Consider the following 19,174-nt stretch of genomic DNA (forward strand, 5'->3'; position numbering starts at 1 on the left):
ATTTCAGAAATATTTGAACTTCAAATATTTTCAGGCTTCCCATGCGCCAGTGCCAACGCACACCGCGAGTTTGGATTTCTAGCTTCGGCTCGTCGCCTCAGTTGTGTGACTGGCACTCACCCGAGGCATGAACCCAGCGTATGAGCCAAGGTGCTTCACTCGGTACGAGCCGAGGTACGTTCCGTGGTATGCGCTGGCGGTACAAACCGGGTTCAATACCACGGTGCGTATCACGGCACGTACCTCAGCTCGTACCGAATGAAGCACCATGGCTCATATGTGGGCTCATGCCTCGGGTAAGTGCCAGACACACAACTGAGGCGACGAGCTGAAGCTAGAAAACCAAACCCGCAGTGTGCGATGGCACTGGCGCATGGGAAGCTTGAAAATATTTGAAGTTCAAATATTTCTGAAATTTTTTTTCCTCCACATGCCCTTATGCCAAGTTGTATTTTTATGCTCCAGGAATGTAGGACAAGTTTTGTTAAGATACATGTCCAGGAAATGACTAAGAGTCCCATCCTTGAAGGATTTTTAAATTTATTAAATATTTGAATTAAAATAACTGATGTTTAAATATTTCTGGAATTTTTTTCATCCACATGGCCTTATGCCAAGTTGTATTTTTATGCTCCAGGAATGTAGGGCAACAAGTTTTGCCAAGAAACAGGTTCAGGTAATGTTAATTGTTCGTTTTTTTTAAGTTTTGGAATCTCTCTTAAAAATTGTTCCTGGGATAACCATGACAAGTTATCCTACATGCCATAAAGATGGCCGCCATAGCACTATAAATTATTCCCGGGATAACCATCTGTGGAATAACTTTTCCCACCTTTGTTTTGTATGAAATTTGTCCACGAGGGATTTAAAAAAAAAGTGGACACGTGGTGTTATGGATGTTCCCATAGGATTCGGAAGAAATTTTGCTAACTGAATGGTTCTCTACGGTTTCGCAAATCGACTTTTCTTTGTATTATTTTATTTGGATGAAACTTTGTCCATGCATTTCCCAAGTCTCCATACAACTTTGGGGGCTGGTCATACAAAATGGGTACAAAATGTATGAGGTTCTGTATCTTGAGAAGAGACTTCCTAATCGATTTGTTTTTTTTTTTTTTTTTTGCAAGGTTGTTGGTTTTGATAATGACTTTTCGGTAAAAAATCGATACACGAAAAATGATCATATTTTTTTTATTTTATCTTTTTAAATTCCCAAAAAACGTATTTATTAATTGCGGAAATATTATGATATGTTTTAAAGGAGAGCAATTCTCTACGAAATCGGTCTTTTTTCTTTAATTTTATTTTTTGTATTTTTTAATCCGACTGAAACTTTTTTGGTGCCTTCGGTATGCCCAAAGAAGCCATTTTACATCATTAATTGGTCCATATAATTTTCCATACAAATTTGGCAGCTGTCCATACAAAAATGATGTATGAAATTCAAAAATCTGTATCTTTTGAAGGAATTTTTTGAACGATTTGGTTTCTTGGGCAAAGTTGTAGGTATGGATACGGACTACACTGGAAAAAAATGATACACGGTAAAAAAAATTGCTGATTTTTTTATTTAACTTTTTATCACTAAAACTTAATTTACAAAGAAACACTATTTTTAATTTTTTTATTTTTTGATATGTTTTAGAGGACATAAAATGCCAACTTTTCAGAAATTTCCAGGTTGTGCAAAAAATCATTGACCGAGTTATGAATTTTTTAATCTATACTGATTTTTAAAAAAATCGAAATTTTGGTCGCAAAAATTTTTAAACTTCATTTTTCAATGTAAAATTGAATTTGCAATCAAAAAGTACTTAAGTGAATTTTTGATAAAGTGCACCGTTTTCAAGTTATAGCCATTTTTATGTAACTTTTTTCAAAATAGTCGCGGTTTTTAATTTTTAAAAATTAGTGCACATGTTTGCCCACTTTTGAAAAAAATATTTTTGAAAAGCTGAGAAGATTCTCTATATTTTTCTTCTTCGGACTTTGTTGATACGACCTTTAGTTGCTGAGATATTGCAATGCAAAGGTTTAAAAACAGGAAAATTGATGTTTTTTAAGTCTCACACAAACAACCCACCATTTTTCAATGTCGATATCTCAGCAACTAATGGTCCGATTTTCAATGTTATAATATGAAACATATGTGAAATTTTCCGATCTTTTCGAAAACAATATTTTCAAAATTTTGAAATTAAGACTAACATTTCAAAAGGGCCAAACATTCAATATTACGCCCTTTTAAAATGTTAGTCTTGATTTTAAAATTTTGAAAATATTGTTTTCTAAAAGATCGGAAAATTTCACATATGTTTCATATTTTAACATTGAAAATCGGACCATTAGTTGCTGAGATATCGACATTGAAAAATGGTGGGTTGTTTGTGTGAGACTTAAAAAACATCAATTTTCCTGTTTTTAAACCTTTGCATTGCAATATCTCAGCAACTAAAGGTCGTATCAACAAAGTCCGAAGAAGCAAAATACAGAGAATTTTCTCAGCTTTTCAAAAATATTTTTTTCAAAAGTTGGCAAACATGTGCACTAATTTTTAAAAATTAAAAACTGCGACTATTTTGAAAATAGTTACATAAAAATGGCTACAACTTGAAAACGGTGCACTTTATCAAAATTTCACTAAAGTACTTTTTGATTGCAAATTCAATTTTACATTGAAAAATGAAGTTGAAAAATTTTTGCGACCAAAATTTCGATTTTTTTAAACAATCAGTAGTGATTAAAAAATTCATAACTCGGTCAATGATTTTTTGCACAACCTGGAAATTTCTGAAAAGTTGGCATTTAATGTCCTCTAAAACATATCAAAAAATAAAAAAATTAAAAATAGTGTTTTTTTTGTAAATCAAGTTTTAGTGATGAAAAGTTAAATAAAAAAATCAGCAAATTTTTTTTACCGTGTTTCATTTTTTTCCAGTGTAGTCCGTATCCATACCTACAACTTTGCCGAAGACACCAAATCGATCAAAAAATTCCTTCAAAAGATACAGATTTTTGAATTTTCATACATCATTTTTGTATGGACAGCTGCCAAATTTGTATGGAAAATTATATGGACAAATTAATGATGTAAAATGGCTTCTTTGGGCATACCGATGGCACCAAAAAAGTTTCAGTGGGATTAAAAAATACAAAAAAAATCGAATGACCGAAATCCTAGAGAACTGCTCAGGACTATAAAATACATCTTCTAAACCAAAGTGTGTGTGCTTGTTGTTTTTGGAAAATATCGAAAACCTGGACAAATAAATTATTAAAAACTAACTTAATCCACCTACGTGGTTGATGCCTTCCTCACCACATTGTCACAGCAGAATATTTATTAAATACACTTGGTTAGTGGCATTTTTTGGACACTTACCTTGGAATGATGTGATAGAAACACTTCCGTCATTTGTTTTACTGGATCATACCACAACCTTGCGTGAGTGCTCTAAGATCAATGATGAAAGACCATGATCAGTCTAACCTGGATAAGTAACGATATGTTGTTGTGTGTTAGTTGTAATCCTGAAAATAATAAATAAAAAAAATAGTAAGTCTTCGTGATTGCGCTATCTTGCCACTCGCTAATATATATTTTTTAAGCTATGCGGTGTGGCAACCAGAATGATTTTTCGTTTCAAAAAAATATTATTGCGTTATCGGGTCACTCCTCTTTACCATTGCTTAATGCACAGAGTTATCAAAACTCTGTTCAATGTCCAATGCCCGGGCTTGTGACCGGCAGTTAAGGTTCTCAATAATTTCTTTTTCAGGTACGATTATCAATCAACAATTATTGTGATTACAATTACTGAGAACTAAAACTGGCAGAGTTACCCCGTTTTACCCCAACGACAATCATAGAAGACTTCAACTACACGGAGTACATTTTCCAGGTTCAGATTCTTCTTTACAGATGTCGTTTTTGAAGATTTCAGCCAACATGAATATTTCCATATTCGGCCTCTTCTAACGCGAAAGACTTCAGCTAATATAGATCTTTATTCTATATTCAGCCTCTTCCGTTCAAAGTGTTATATTCAGCCTCTTCCTCTATACATTTGGGAAGACTTCAGCCAATATAACTCGTAGAAATTTCTTGTGAAGTTTGATATTAATCGAGGTAAAAGTTATGCTGATGGTGTTCCAATTACATGAGCCAAATATTCTCGATGTTTTTGTGCCAAATCACGTTTAGCTATATTTTCAAAAGAAAATAATGTTGAATTACTTGTTGGGATTAGCACATCGTAATGCAACCCGTAATATTGCAAAACAATTGGTTTCTTGTGATTGTCGACGATAGGTAGAATTTCCATAGTGTACGGCATGTTTTCATCATGACAGTAAACATAGATAATTCTTTTCAAAAGAATGCATAAAGCCATCAATGAGTCTTGTATTCCCCATACTTTATCTGTACAACAAATTTTCAACAATTCTTTGAGTTTTTCACTTTCTGAAAATTCTGGGCCTACTTCCGAAAAGAATGGATCTTGTTGCAAATAATGGAAAAACTGCTTATATTTCCATACACATTCAAATGCTAGCATTCTTAAATCTTTGTGGAAGGCTTCAGATCCCATTAATGCATAGGAAATAGCGTTGAATTGACAGTTTCCATCTGGGGTGATGTTATTTTTTCGAAAACCTTGAAGATCTTCTGAATTATGTAGATTTACTCCCGATCGATTTCTCAAACATTGTTTGGTTAGTTTTAAGAATTTTGTACAATATTCGAGATGCAATTCAATTTCGCGATCATCACTTTCTTCATTGAAATATTTCAATAAATGTAGCTGAAGATCGTCTACTGAGCTGTAACAAAAGTTGTCAAACACTAAGTTTTCGACTCTTGATTGAGTATCTAGCCATGTTATGATCTGTTCAGATTTGTAGCAAGAACTAAAATCACTCCGGCAGACACAACTCATACAAAAGCTGTTTTTAAAAGATATATCATCATCCATTATAACTGGAGACTCGATATTAGGAACTTTGTTATCGTTACCTTGATTTGCAATCACTGAAGATTTATTACCATTGACTATAGCGTAAATAGGCTTATGATCCGAGAAATAACATTCATAAACTCCTGTTTCCAAAACATCTACATCTGAGAATATCACATCAAGTCTGGATCCTAAAACTGTGGTGCTTTCATTTGGCAACATTGCATCTCGCAAATTCCAGCTACTCATCATTGCATTAAATTGCTGAACTTGGTTACTGTTTACATCATTCAAATTGAAATTAAAATCACCCATAAGTATTAGAGGCTGGGCAATATCACCCTTGATTTGTTTAAGTGTACTATTAAAAGTCGAATGCTTTACTTTTGGTGATTTGTAGCCACTGATTATCGATATTCCATCAATAGAAATATGGAACAAGTCAATGTGGCCTTCATAATTACATTTGTTTTCAGAGTCTGCGATCAGCAGAGAAGCGAGTCAGACGTGCGTCCCTCACAAACCAAAAAAGTGCTTAAAAAGTGCAAAAATGCCTCACGGCAAGAAAAAGAGGCGGTCCTCACCAGCAGGATCGGCAGATTTGAAGAAGCTAAAGAATGCCGAAGCGCTACCTGCAAAGCCAGGCAGTTTGAGCAAGGACGCTCAAAATTCGTCTGGAAACCAGTTCGCTACCCTCCCTGTGGACGTGAGCGAGAAGGAAGAATTTGAACGACGGGAAAAGTTGCCACCCATTTTTGTGAAAACATCGTCATCGGATTCGGTGCGAAAGTGGCTGACCGGGTTTATCAAATCTGGTGCTTTACGAGCTTCCATTCGCTTGTGTGCTGATGGACTCAAAATTCTGCTACCTACCAGAAAGGATTACAACTACGTTCGGGATTTCCTGAACAACACCAAGATTGAATACTACAGCCATGACGATCCAGGTAAACGCCCCATGAAACAGGTCCTCCGAGGCCTGTATGACATGGATGTGAGTGTGCTGAAAGAAGAGCTCAAAACTCTTAAGTTGAACGTGATCGAAGTCTTCAAGATGACGAGACACAACAAGGACATCAAGTATCGTGATCAACTGTACCTGGTTCATCTCGAGAAAGGATCGACAACGCCGTCTGAGCTGAAAGCAGTTCGGGCAATTTTCAACATCATCGTGACTTGGGAACGTTATCGTCCAGTGCACCGTGACGTGACACAGTGTTCGAACTGTTTGCAGTTTGGACATGGTGGAAGGAACTGTTTCATCAAGAGTCGTTGTGCAACCTGCGGAGGTGAGCACAAAACTCAAGATTGCAACTCAATCAACGAGAACATCGAAGCGAAATGCTACAATTGCGGCGGCGACCATTCTACCAAGAATCGGAGCTGCCCAAAACGAGCTGAGTTTGTGAAAATTCGGCAGCAAGCGACGACGAGGCACCAACCAAATCGTCGCAAAACACCACCAACTTTCACGGACGTGGATTTTCCTGCTTTGGCGTCACCTGGAGCGGGATCTGTTCGAGTGGTTCCAAATCTGCAGCCATTGCCGTTGAATCAGCGGCAAAAAGTTGCAGAGAATACAACACCTCCTGGTTTCAGTCAGCAACCGAAGGAAAACCAACCAGCATCAACGGATGAAGGCAGTAGTGACCTGTTTTCACCACAAGAACTTTTGAACATTTTCATCGAGATGACAACAACACTGCGTGGTTGCAAAACTCGTGCGGAACAAGTAAGAACGCTTGGAGGATTTATCTTAAAATACAGTTCGTAGTTTACTCGTTTTAATGATTTTGAATATTTCAATGAATTTACTTTTTTTTAGTTTTAAGTTAGGATTAGTTGTTAAAGCGATTTTTTTTTTCTTTTTTACCCAAATGTATTCGATTCAATGCAAAAATGTAAAACAATTTGAAGTAAATAAATGAATGTGAACAGTTAATAAGAAAACGAAAAATATAACAAAGATGAAGAGCATGTAGCCATACCACTTACAATGTAAATGAAATGTAATTATTATAAGAAAGTTCAATAAAGACATATTTAATTTCAAAAAAAAAAAACATTTGTTTTCATAAAATAAAAGTTTTTTATTCAAAACCCGAGCTCTTGCTCCTGACTTCACGAAACACATTACGCCTTTGGAAATATTTTTCTTCACATAAGCAGGTCGTGGAAATTCGTCTGAGCGATACAACATTTCGAACTTTGGAATTTCAATATGATCACCAAAGGAAGTACCTGTTTCAGAAAAGATCAGCACATCACACCGTGTGTACCACTTGTCAGATAATATGTGCTCTAAACTTGTTTTGAGCGATTGTACGTTTAAATAAATAAAAACTAAACCGTTTGTTTCTGACAAATTGTTGAAAACCAATGGCAATTCTCTTTCGGTTCGCATTCTTTGAACTTCATTAGAACTTAGCGTTAATGTATTGTTGCTTTTCATATTTCCTGGAAACTTTCCCAGAATGTATAATCCTTGGAGTGAAGTAACTCGACTTAATGCCACGTAAACAAGTTGACGAGTCAATCTAGAAGGTTTCCTGAAATCTAAACAAACACTATCATATGTTTGGCCTTGGCTCTTGTGAATTGTCAGAGCTTCACAAGCCACCATAGGAAACTGGTCACGAAAAGCATGATGATCTTTGGTGCGATAAACTGTCATCTGATACTTTTGTCTTGGTATTGGTGTCCATTTTAAATTCTTACCGAGTTTTTCCATTCGTGTTTTATATTCCTTACGCTTTTCTCTTCCTACTCGATGATCACCAAAGTTGAGGAAAACTATCATAACTTTCCCTGAAACTGGATCACACTGTATGTCTTCTAGTGTTCCAGTAGCTCCATTTACCAGTCCGTCAGAAACATTAAGGTTAGCTGTCAGCATGTACTTGATGCCCTTTTTGAAACGTAGAGTAAACGGGTATCCACCACATTCTTTCGTTGGTTTTTTCCTGTAGAACTCTAGTTTCTTTTCTTTCTGTTGTGCACTTAGTTTTCCTGTAATTGTATCTATGGCATCACACACTATCTCTACTTCATTTGATGCTTCAATTTTTTTATTGTTATAGTTTTCAACATCTGCGTTAGTGTAATAGAGTCGCATTACTTCATCCGGAACTTGATTCTCCTGCACCTCTCGGGTTCTCAATAACTCGATGTTCTCGGTTGTCATATTTCCAGCGGCAAAGTTGTTAAGAGCACAAACAAAATTCAAATCACCCTTTTGCCGCATAACTTCTGTAAGTTCATAGAAGTAAAATTCTTCCCATAGCGAAGATCTATCCATCCTTAACAAGCTTTGCTTGGGAGTGGTGAAAATAAGCGCGTCTTTTACTGGAGGTAACTGATTATTATCTCCGAGTAGAAGGACTGAAAGTCCACCAAAACTTTCGTTTACTCCAGTTATTTGTCGACATCTAGTGTCAATTCTACTGAAGGTAGTACTTCCAACCATAGATATTTCGTCAATAATAATAAGCTTGCAATGTAACAATTGAAGGCGCAAATTATGTGCAGCTTCTGCTGGCAAATCAGGCATATTTGCATTTTCTTGTAAAGGTAGGGAAAATGCTGAATGTAAAGTGTTTCCTCCTATCAAAAATGCAGCTTTTCCTGAAAATGCAGTTAACAGCACCTTCACAGAGTCAAAGTTTTGATGTGCTTTGACCCCAACTTCATATTCAAGGTGATATGAAATTAACTGGTACAATGTTTTGATAACCATACTTTTACCAACTCCAGCAGATCCAGAAATAAATATTCTGATTGGAAGCTTCCCAACCCGGAAGCTTTTATAAACGTGCATAACAATTTCCTTTTGCCGAAGATTTAATTTGTTCAATAACTCCATCACTTTTAGTTTATCCACTCTAGGCGGTGCACTATAGCTGAACGGAATATCATTCTTGGGGCGATCCATTCCAATCTCCACAAAAAGATCTACTTCTTGATCTTTTGGAAGATTATCAGCTTCAAACTCTGCTATTTCCTCTTCTTCAAGTAACTTTCTGTTTCTATTCGCTTGCTCTATCGCCTCCTCGAATTCTTCACTTGCCAAAGCGAATATTTTGGAACGATTTGTTTCAATTTCATTCACATTTTCAGTGTATTTTTCGAACCAGTTAACCGATTCAATTTCCTCGTCCTCATTACGCCATGGAAGGAATAAGAGCAGTTTTTCTCGATAGTAGTCATCTGGTTTTTGTTCGCGATTATACGGACAAAGCGTATGACTCGAGGTTTGACGCGTCGTTTTACACCATCTTCAGTTTCTTCTGTCTCATCGTCTTCAGATTCTGGTTCGCAGTCCAAATTTTTATCCGGACGCCGTTTGTTTGCAGTGCGAAATATGTAGGCAGCAAATTCTGCCAAACACACTCCATCCAAACCTTTGCGTTCTGCATAGTGCGTTATGATATCTTTACCACAAATTTCGGTTGAATCTGGATCCATAGCTTCGAGTTCTTTGACAGATTTGAGGAAAACCACTCTATCATCCTTCTTACTCGTGTTGATAAAGATAGAACCAACATGGAAGCGTGTAAGAGGAATTCCTAGACAATAGTAAACGGCTTCCCACGTAGACATCAAATGACAGTTCAGGAACTTGCTAGTTAATTTACGCATTTGTTCCTTTACACTGACGTTTCCCTTGTCTAGTTCTTCTTGAACACTCTTTAATGCTTTGGAAAGACCAGATTCAGGTTTAGCTACGTAATCCACAATATATTGTGCTGTCTGGAACTTATCTAAAATGTATTGCACATCAATGTTTGATTCGACCAAATTAAGGAGTTCCGTGTTGTATGAATTAATATCCACGTCACAGCTTCTACGTTCAGGAATAATTTTCGGTCTGTCAATAGCACATCTTACTGCTGCTTCATACTGCTCATAAGTCATATCCAACTCTTGTAATACGTCTTTGAAATCTTTGTAGACACGTTCTTTACTGCTGTAAATGCATTCCATGAGGTCCTTGATTTTCAACAAATCTGCCTTCACTTCCTCAGTTTTTTCTTCTTTGAAAAGAGGAGCTAGAATTTTCGTACGCGGAAACATGAATTTTGGAACGCCAAACCGACAAGTATTCTTATTTTTCCTTCCTTTACTGCAGGTGTCCATATGCTTGTGTCGTAGAAATTTGCAGTTTGGATTCTTTTCATCAAATTGACATGTAGTGTGTTTATCAGCAAATTCAGCACACTCTTTCCATGTATCTTGATTCTCTGGATCAAATTTAGGAGCTTCCTTGAACCAAAACAAACAATGATCATGTGGAGTTCCTCTTTGCTGGAATTCTCGTCGTTCAAAACTGTCTATCAGAGTTAATCCTTTGAAAATACCGTTTGGGTCTTTTATTGCTTTCACAATATTTTTCATCTTATTATCGTAGTACATGGCTGCAAACACTGGGTTGTCATTGACCAGTTTAGCTCTTTCTTGATAAGGCAGCATAAGAGCCTCATCTGGAGTAACTTTAGCACCTGTTTTGCGTTCCACCAAAGCTTGTAATAGTTCTGGGCATTGTGTTTCAATAAACGATAAAGTAATGAAAAACGTCGGTGCTCCATTTTGAGCAATATGAGCAAAAAGCAGGGGGTGGCTCATAAAAGATGCATCCGATGTGTTCGGATGCATTATAATGCATTTAAACTTGCCATTTTATTGCCTGCCTTTGCTAACCAAACGTCTTTCTCCTTTCCTTGCAGACTAAAATAGTGCCGTTGTACTGACTATCACAATAGCAGCAAGGATGAATGCCGAAGAAAGGGGGCAGATAAAGGAGCGGTTCTGGAAACGTGTCCAGAAGGTGATCGGTCTCGTGCCGCATCGAGTCATGGCCTTGCTGGATATGTTCGACCTGTCAGCATCGCAAGTCATCGCTGAGGCAAGTGTGGAATGGCCGAAACTCATCGAAGATGATGTCAGAAAGAGTGGTGTCGAAATTTTCGATGATGCCGTAAGCCGAGGGCTCACAAGGTCAAAGTACGATGTGTTTGGCCGGCAACAGAACGATCTGGCAACATTCACTGTGCATGCCGCTGAAAAGGTTTCGATCGACAATGTAGGCAAATTGATCCGAAAGTACGGGATACGCCAATTCATCGAGGGCTCACCGGTACTAGCGAGACGGTGCCAAGAAATTGGTACAGACCAAGTAAATCCTATTGCTGACGATTCGAAGAAAATGCTTCTAGAGAAGTTGGCCAACTACTACCGTCAGCACGAGGAATGTGGAGTCGACCCCGACTACTTCGTAGACTTGCCAGTGCTTACCATTTCAAACACCGGGGACCAAGCGACAGTACGTGTTACGTGCGCAGTATGCAAGAAAACACGTCCCATGTGCAAGGGTTCTGGTGGCAATTGGGTTACGAATAATTATTACCAGCATGTTCGTACACATTTACGGGGAGTGGTCCGTAGAAGAGAAGAAGAACTGGCAAGTCTAAGTTCAGAAGAGGACACGGATAGCGATGGAGATGGCGCTCACGGGGATCGCGCTGTTGGTGGTGGCAGTGGAAGCGTTGAGGAAGCTGATGTTGGCGGTGGCAGTAGTGTAGCTTCGAGAAACGATAGCGTTGACGAAGCAGCTGTTGGCGATGGCAGTGGTGGAGCTTCGAGAAGCGGTAGCAATGAGGAAGCTGCAAATGATGGTGACAGTAGTGAAGCTGCTATTGTCGATGGTGAAACTGTTGTTAGCAGTGGCGATGGTGGACCTGCGGAAAGCGGTAACGATGGTACAGCTCCTGTTAGCGCTGGCGGTGATGGAGCTGCTGGTAGCGGTGTATGTCAACCGAGCAGAAAGTCGGTGGCAGACTTGATCAATCAGTATCAATACGCCGGCGAAGGTAGCAGCCGTCACCATCATCACTTGCGGGGTGGGCATTTTCTGAGGAGTGACAACAAAACGTCGGGAAACTAGAACCACGGGACAGTGCAGCCGAATGTCCTGTGGCAACTTCCAAGGCTTATAACCTGATTAAGCTCTATGAGACCATCGCATTTAAGAGTGCATGCAAGTTACACTACACCGATGAAGAAAAGGACATGTCGTTGTATCGATACATAATGGCTGGGAAGAAGTATCATGAGTTCATGGTTGGGAATGTTCCCGGCATAAGCCGAGCTACCCTTCTAAGGCACATGGACAAACATACAACGGACATTAAAGATGGTAAGAATGTTTGGTTTAATCTTAAACCTTCATTAACTTCCTATTTTTTCAGGGGTGATCGACGCGGCGGGTCTGAAGCGTTACCTGACCGAGAACGGCTATCCGCTGACGGTGATGCTTGCGGAGGATGGGACGAGGGTTACCCCGCGTGCCCAGTACGACGAGCGAACAAACACTTTGACTGGACTAGTAGCTCCGCTTGACCACACGGGACTTCCCAAACGAAACTACTTTGACGCCAGCAATGCGCAGGATATGGCTGACAAGTTGAAAAATTGCCGACTGGCAAGCACTGCATACGTTCAACTAGCAGTACCTCTAGATCCAAATGCGGCCCCGTACGTGCTGTTCTACATGGGTACGGACAACAGCTTTACGTATGCAGATGTACTCAAGCGTTGGCTTCACACCATCGACTTGCTGAAGAAGCATGGCATCACCGTTTTTGGTATAGCTTCAGATGGGGACCCAACTCTCCTGAAGGCAATGCTCAGCATCATGCAATTGGCAGATGTACCGTGTGATGAGCTAGGTGTTAGATTTCTTTGGAAACTTGTTCAGCGCACCTATCTGTACCAAGATATAACGCACACAGTGAACAAACTAGCGCGCAAGTTGTTCAATCGCAAACGAGCGTTAATGATTGGTACATCGGTGGCTAGCGTTACCCACCTCGATGCCCTGTTGGATAAGGTTTCGAAGGACAAACACGGTCTCACGTACGGTGATCTTCACCCGACCGACCTCATGAGCTTTCGACCTACGGAAAAAGTAATGGAGGAAGCCGTTATCAACCTGTTGGAGGAACATGTGCCTGGTAGCGAGGGCACGGTAGTGCTGCTCCGCTACATGAGCGCTATATACCGAGCATATACTGATGTATCGTTGGCGCCGATTGAAGCCATCTCAATGCTCTGGTACAGTTAATCTATGGCACAATTGTTGGGTTTAAATTAAACACCGTTTATTTCCACAGGGAGGCGTTGTTTTTCATGCGGGCGTGGAGGAACTGGACATTGAAGAATAGAACAAGCAGCTTCCAATGTGTGACAGCAAACACGTACGCTTGTCTTGAGATAAATGCTCACAGCCTTGTGCTGGCAGCAAGAGACTGCCGCGATCGTGGCCGACCCGAGGAATTCTTAGTGAGGTGTTTCGGCAGTCAGGACGTCGAGGCGACATTCCGGAATCTTCGATCGATGACGACAATGAACCATACCCAGACGAACCTCACTTTCAAGGAAATCGGCGAAAAGCTGCGGCGAGCTCACATGCTGCATCAAATTCAGCACCGTAACCGTATTAAGTTTCGATTCCCTGGTCACACGGGTCCGACCAACGTGTCCGTGCTACCGACACTGCCGACGGATGCTGAAATAAAAGCCGCACTAACCAGTGCTGAGGGGAGGGCATCTGAGGTCTTGGGCAAGCTTGGCCTCTTGCAGGCTGAACAATCTTTCGAGTTTAGTGTACATGCCCTCGGGGACCGGAACTGGGAAGACTTGATCGTTTCCGATAGTGAGTCTGACACGGAGGACCATGAAGACCATGAACCCGGTCAGGAGGTGTATGAAGCTAAGCATCTGTTTTCAAACTTTTCGGGCCAGATCGCGCTGCCTAACAGCACGTCCGATAAGCACATCTACCTGATACGAGATGACCACGGGAAGGTGTTTCACGTTAAGAAGAGTAGTGTAGTGTGGATGCTTACTGCGTCTAAGGTTCAGGAAAAAGCTCGTATGATACGTTACAAACAGCCCATGCCTAACTAGGGCAAGCTAGGTTGATTAGGTTCATAAGTAATACATATTATATCATGTCCGTACTCTTGGAGTGTTCTTTACTATCCATGATGACACTCTGACTATGCAACCACTAAGGTGGTTGAATAGCCAGGGGGAGTGTTATAACCGGGTGTTTGTAGTTGCCTATGTACTGGTCTCTACAAACATCCGGTTTATACTCTTTATACAATGTTGCCCCTAAATGTATGCAACCCATGAAATGCACAAAAGTTTCAAAATTCGTCTAAGTCCCGGAAATGGGAAAGTTTTCATTCCTGTGATGGCACCACTGAGCTGAAGTGAGATGAGTACCCACAGTTGTCTGGGTTGGGTTAGTTTGAGGCGAAGTTCGCCTACTTGGAGGTGAAACTTGCCTATAAGGAGGTATAGTTTGCCTATACGGAGGCAAGGTCTGCCTATATGGTAAAGTGGAGGCCAAATAGGATTACTTGGAGGCGAGTTTCGCCTACATGGGAAAAAAGTTCACCTAAATTGGCAAAATTTGCCTAAGTCTGGCATATGAAAAAGGTTGACATGGTAGGCAACCTCGGGTGCGCATCCGTACACTTCGAAGGAATGTACCGTCCTAGGACTGGGAACATCGTGTGCGCAAACCCGCGTACACCCCATATACGCGGACTGGTGTACACGGACTGGTGTACACGGACTGGTGTACGCCGATGAGCTTAGGTACCGGTATCCACGCTGAGACAAGGTTTACTTAAGTGGAGGCCAAATTGGATTACTTGGAGGCGAGTTTCGCCTACATGGGAAAAAAGTTCACCTAAATTGGCAAAATTTGCCTAAGTCTGGCATATGAAAAAGGTTGACATGGTAGGCAACCTCGGGTGCGCATCCGTACACTTCGAAGGAATGTACCGTCCTAGGACTGGGAACATCGTGTGCGCAAACCCGCGTACACCCCATATACGCGGACTGGTGTACACGGACTGGTGTACACGGACTGGTGTACGCCGATGAGCTTAGGTACCGGTATCCACGCTGAGACAAGGTTTACTTAAGTGGAGGCCAAATTGGATTACTTGGAGGCGAGTTTCGCCTACATGGGAAAAAAGTTCACCTAAATTGGCAAAATTTGCCTAAGTCTGGCATATGAAAAAGGTTGACATGGTAGGCAACCTCGGGTGCGCATCCGTACACTTCGAAGGAATGTACCGTCCTAGGACTGGGAACATCGTGTGCGCAAACCCGCGTACACTCCATATACATGGACTGGTGTACGCCGACAGTGTTGGTGGCAGCATGTAGCGTCGCTTGCGCTCGACCTTGCCAGCGTACGCCCCATATACTTTATCCGATGTACGCTCATGAGCTTTGGTCAAAAAATGAAGAAGAAGAAAAAAAAAAGAAAAAGAAGAAGAGAAAAAAAAAGAAAAAGAAGAAGAAAAAAAGAAAAAGAAGAAGAAATGAAAAAAAAACGGGTTAAAAAAAATATTTGCATGACGAGTCGGGGTCACCATATACGCTTACTATTCCAGATGCAATTCCACACGGACAGGGACCCTGGGGTCGGGAAGTGCGAGATCGTCGACCCATGTAGTAGCGCACGCGTGTATGGTGGCCCCGTCTACGGGCACGGAAGAGGTCCCGCAGAGCATGCCTACCTTCGGGGGAAGCAATCTTTACCTGTTCCGGGAGTGGCCAGGACGTGACCAAACTCCAGGCTGGGGGGTACGGGGACTTTCGTTCAACACCGATGCATACGTCCGCGGACATGATGTCCCGATTTGCCCCGACTTGTGATGCAGGCGGTTGGAGATCATTTTTATTGCATACAAATTTTAAGTCGTCTTTTGGGGAACGCTCTGCTTTCTCGTACCTATGGGGAGTCAAGTTTGGTAATGGAGGCCCTTCATGAGCGTATATGAAAACTCCATCATTGAACCGGGATCGTCATACGCGGTTTTACGGGAGGTGCGCACTCGAAGATACATACACGTATCTACCACCGAGAGCGCGAGCCAACCGTAGACCGGTGCCCCCGTATGAGCGCAGGCCCGCAGAGAGGACCCGACGAAGGTGGGCGAGAGGAGATAGGGACGGAGACGGAGAGAGGAATCGGATACGGGTTCGGCTGTTCGGCGGGAGCTCACGAAAGTGTACGAACGCCCGAACAGAGAGGTGAGGTGTGGTGTGAGCGTGACCGTGTTGTTAACATGAACGTCATACGTGGTTCTACGGAGCGGTGCGCACTCGGAGATGTGTCGGAGATGTATCTACCACCAAGAGCGCGCGCCCATCCCAGACCGGTGCTCTCGTATGAGCGTACCTGACTGTAGAGGGTACGGACACGACGGGAAAAGGAATCGGAGAGAGGTACGGCTGTTCGGCGGGAGCGCACGAGAGAGTGTACGCGAACGCCCGAACAGAGAGGTGAGGTGAGGTGTGAGCGAGACCGTGTTGTTAACATGGACGTAATAGGTCAGTCAGCGATCGTATCGTGTATTACGTGTGACTAGTGTTCTAGTACGAACGAATGGGAACCTATTTGGGAACCTCCAGTACGAGGGTATCGAACCGTGGCTTTGAATGAGGTGCAATGCATTGGGATGACATTTGACTACATTTGGTTGACATTCGGGTGGCATCCGATGTGGTGAGACACCCTTGGTGTCTCCCCCATATTGGTAGGGTTGGAATTTGTACGGAAGGGCACCAGGGGGTGGCTCATAAAAGATGCATCCGATGTGTTCGGATGCATTATAATGCATTTAAACTTGCCATTTTATTGCCTGCCTTTGCTAACCAAACGTCTTTCTCCTTTCCTTGCAGACTAAAATAGTGCCGTTGTACTGACTATCACAATAGCAGCAAGGATGAATGCCGAAGAAAGGGGGCAGATAAAGGAGCGGTTCTGGAAACGTGTCCAGAAGGTGATCGGTCTCGTGCCGCATCGAGTCATGGCCTTGCTGGATATGTTCGACCTGTCAGCATCGCAAGTCATCGCTGAGGCAAGTGTGGAATGGCCGAAACTCATCGAAGATGAAGTCAGAAATAGTGGTGTCGAAATTTTCGATGATGCCGTAAGCCGAGGGCTCACAAGGTCAAAGTACGATGTGTTTGGCCGGCAACAGAACGATCTGGCAACATTCACTGTGCATGCCGCTGAAAAGGTTTCGATCGACAATGTAGGCAAATTGATCCGAAAGTACGGGATACGCCAATTCATCGAGGGCTCACCGGTACTAGCGAGACGGTGCCAAGAAATTGGTACAGACCAAGTAAATCCTATTGCTGACGATTCGAAGAAAATGCTTCTAGAGAAGTTGGCCAACTACTACCGTCAGCACGAGGAATGTGGAGTCGACCCCGACTACTTCGTAGACTTGCCAGTGCTTACCATTTCAAACACCGGGGACCAAGCGACAGTACGTGTTACGTGCGCAGTATGCAAGAAAACACGTCCCATGTGCAAGGGTTCTGGTGGCAATTGGGTTACGAATAATTATTACCAGCATGTTCGTACACATTTACGGGGAGTGGTCCGTAGAAGAGAAGAAGAACTGGCAAGTCTAAGTTCAGAAGAGGACACGGATAGCGATGGAGATGGCGCTCACGGGGATCGCGCTGTTGGTGGTGGCAGTGGAAGCGTTGAGGAAGCTGATGTTGGCGGTGGCAGTAGTGTAGCTTCGAGAAACGATAGCGTTGACGAAGCAGCTGTTGGCGATGGCAGTGGTGGAGCTTCGAGAAGCGGTAGCAATGAGGAAGCTGCAAATGATGGTGACAGTAGTGAAGCTGCTATTGTCGATGGTGAAACTGTTGTTAGCAGTGGCGATGGTGGACCTGCGGAAAGCGGTAACGATGGTACAGCTCCTGTTAGCGCTGGCGGTGATGGAGCTGCTGGTAGCGGTGTATGTCAACCGAGCAGAAAGTCGGTGGCAGACTTGATCAATCAGTATCAATACGCCGGCGAAGGTAGCAGCCGTCACCATCATCACTTGCGGGGTGGGCATTTTCTGAGGAGTGACAACAAAACGTCGGGAAACTAGAACCACGGGACAGTGCAGCCGAATGTCCTGTGGCAACTTCCAAGGCTTATAACCTGATTAAGCTCTATGAGACCATCGCATTTAAGAGTGCATGCAAGTTACACTACACCGATGAAGAAAAGGACATGTCGTTGTATCGATACATAATGGCTGGGAAGAAGTATCATGAGTTCATGGTTGGGAATGTTCCCGGCATAAGCCGAGCTACCCTTCTAAGGCACATGGACAAACATACAACGGACATTAAAGATGGTAAGAATGTTTGGTTTAATCTTAAACCTTCATTAACTTCCTATTTTTTCAGGGGTGATCGACGCGGCGGGTCTGAAGCGTTACCTGACCGAGAACGGCTATCCGCTGACGGTGATGCTTGCGGAGGATGGGACGAGGGTTACCCCGCGTGCCCAGTACGACGAGCGAACAAACACTTTGACTGGACTAGTAGCTCCGCTTGACCACACGGGACTTCCCAAACGAAACTACTTTGACGCCAGCAATGCGCAGGATATGGCTGACAAGTTGAAAAATTGCCGACTGGCAAGCACTGCATACGTTCAACTAGCAGTACCTCTAGATCCAAATGCGGCCCCGTACGTGCTGTTCTACATGGGTACGGACAACAGCTTTACGTATGCAGATGTACTCAAGCGTTGGCTTCACACCATCGACTTGCTGAAGAAGCATGGCATCACCGTTTTTGGTATAGCTTCAGATGGGGACCCAACTCTCCTGAAGGCAATGCTCAGCATCATGCAATTGGCAGATGTACCGTGTGATGAGCTAGGTGTTAGATTTCTTTGGAAACTTGTTCAGCGCACCTATCTGTACCAAGATATAACGCACACAGTGAACAAACTAGCGCGCAAGTTGTTCAATCGCAAACGAGCGTTAATGATTGGTACATCGGTGGCTAGCGTTACCCACCTCGATGCCCTGTTGGATAAGGTTTCGAAGGACAAACACGGTCTCACGTACGGTGATCTTCACCCGACCGACCTCATGAGCTTTCGACCTACGGAAAAAGTAATGGAGGAAGCCGTTATCAACCTGTTGGAGGAACATGTGCCTGGTAGCGAGGGCACGGTAGTGCTGCTCCGCTACATGAGCGCTATATACCGAGCATATACTGATGTATCGTTGGCGCCGATTGAAGCCATCTCAATGCTCTGGTACAGTTAATCTATGGCACAATTGTTGGGTTTAAATTAAACACCGTTTATTTCCACAGGG

At 42.4% G+C, this 19,174-nt stretch overlaps 4 protein-coding genes across 4 annotated transcripts in view; all 4 read left to right on the top strand.

Moving 5' to 3' along the window:
- LOC120427994 (alpha-ketoglutarate-dependent dioxygenase alkB homolog 4) overlaps nucleotides 1-19,174 on the top strand; it is a 284,866-nt gene that overhangs the window by 115,123 nt on the left and 150,569 nt on the right. The gene's annotated exons all lie outside the window — the stretch shown is intronic.
- On the top strand, nucleotides 10,557-13,077 carry LOC120428462 (uncharacterized). The gene is made up of 3 exons (XM_039593486.2): nucleotides 10,557-11,824; nucleotides 11,899-12,150; nucleotides 12,203-13,077. Exons 1-3 carry the CDS (start codon nucleotides 10,726-10,728, stop codon nucleotides 13,075-13,077), a joined length of 2,226 nt encoding a protein of 741 aa, XP_039449420.1. The 5' UTR covers nucleotides 10,557-10,725.
- LOC128092874 (uncharacterized) lies at nucleotides 13,143-15,330 on the top strand. Its single transcript, XM_052707891.1, has one exon. The coding sequence runs from the start codon at nucleotides 13,143-13,145 to the stop codon at nucleotides 13,920-13,922; it is 780 nt and encodes a 259-aa protein (XP_052563851.1). The 3' UTR covers nucleotides 13,923-15,330.
- On the top strand, nucleotides 15,361-19,123 carry LOC120428449 (uncharacterized). Its single transcript, XM_039593467.2, has 3 exons — nucleotides 15,361-17,870; nucleotides 17,945-18,196; nucleotides 18,249-19,123. The coding sequence occupies exons 1-3, from the start codon at nucleotides 16,772-16,774 to the stop codon at nucleotides 19,121-19,123; spliced, it is 2,226 nt and encodes a 741-aa protein (XP_039449401.1). The 5' UTR covers nucleotides 15,361-16,771.

Source organism: Culex pipiens, chromosome 2 (genome assembly GCF_016801865.2).
Source record: "Culex pipiens pallens isolate TS chromosome 2, TS_CPP_V2, whole genome shotgun sequence".
Classification (NCBI taxonomy): domain Eukaryota; kingdom Metazoa; phylum Arthropoda; class Insecta; order Diptera; family Culicidae; genus Culex; species Culex pipiens.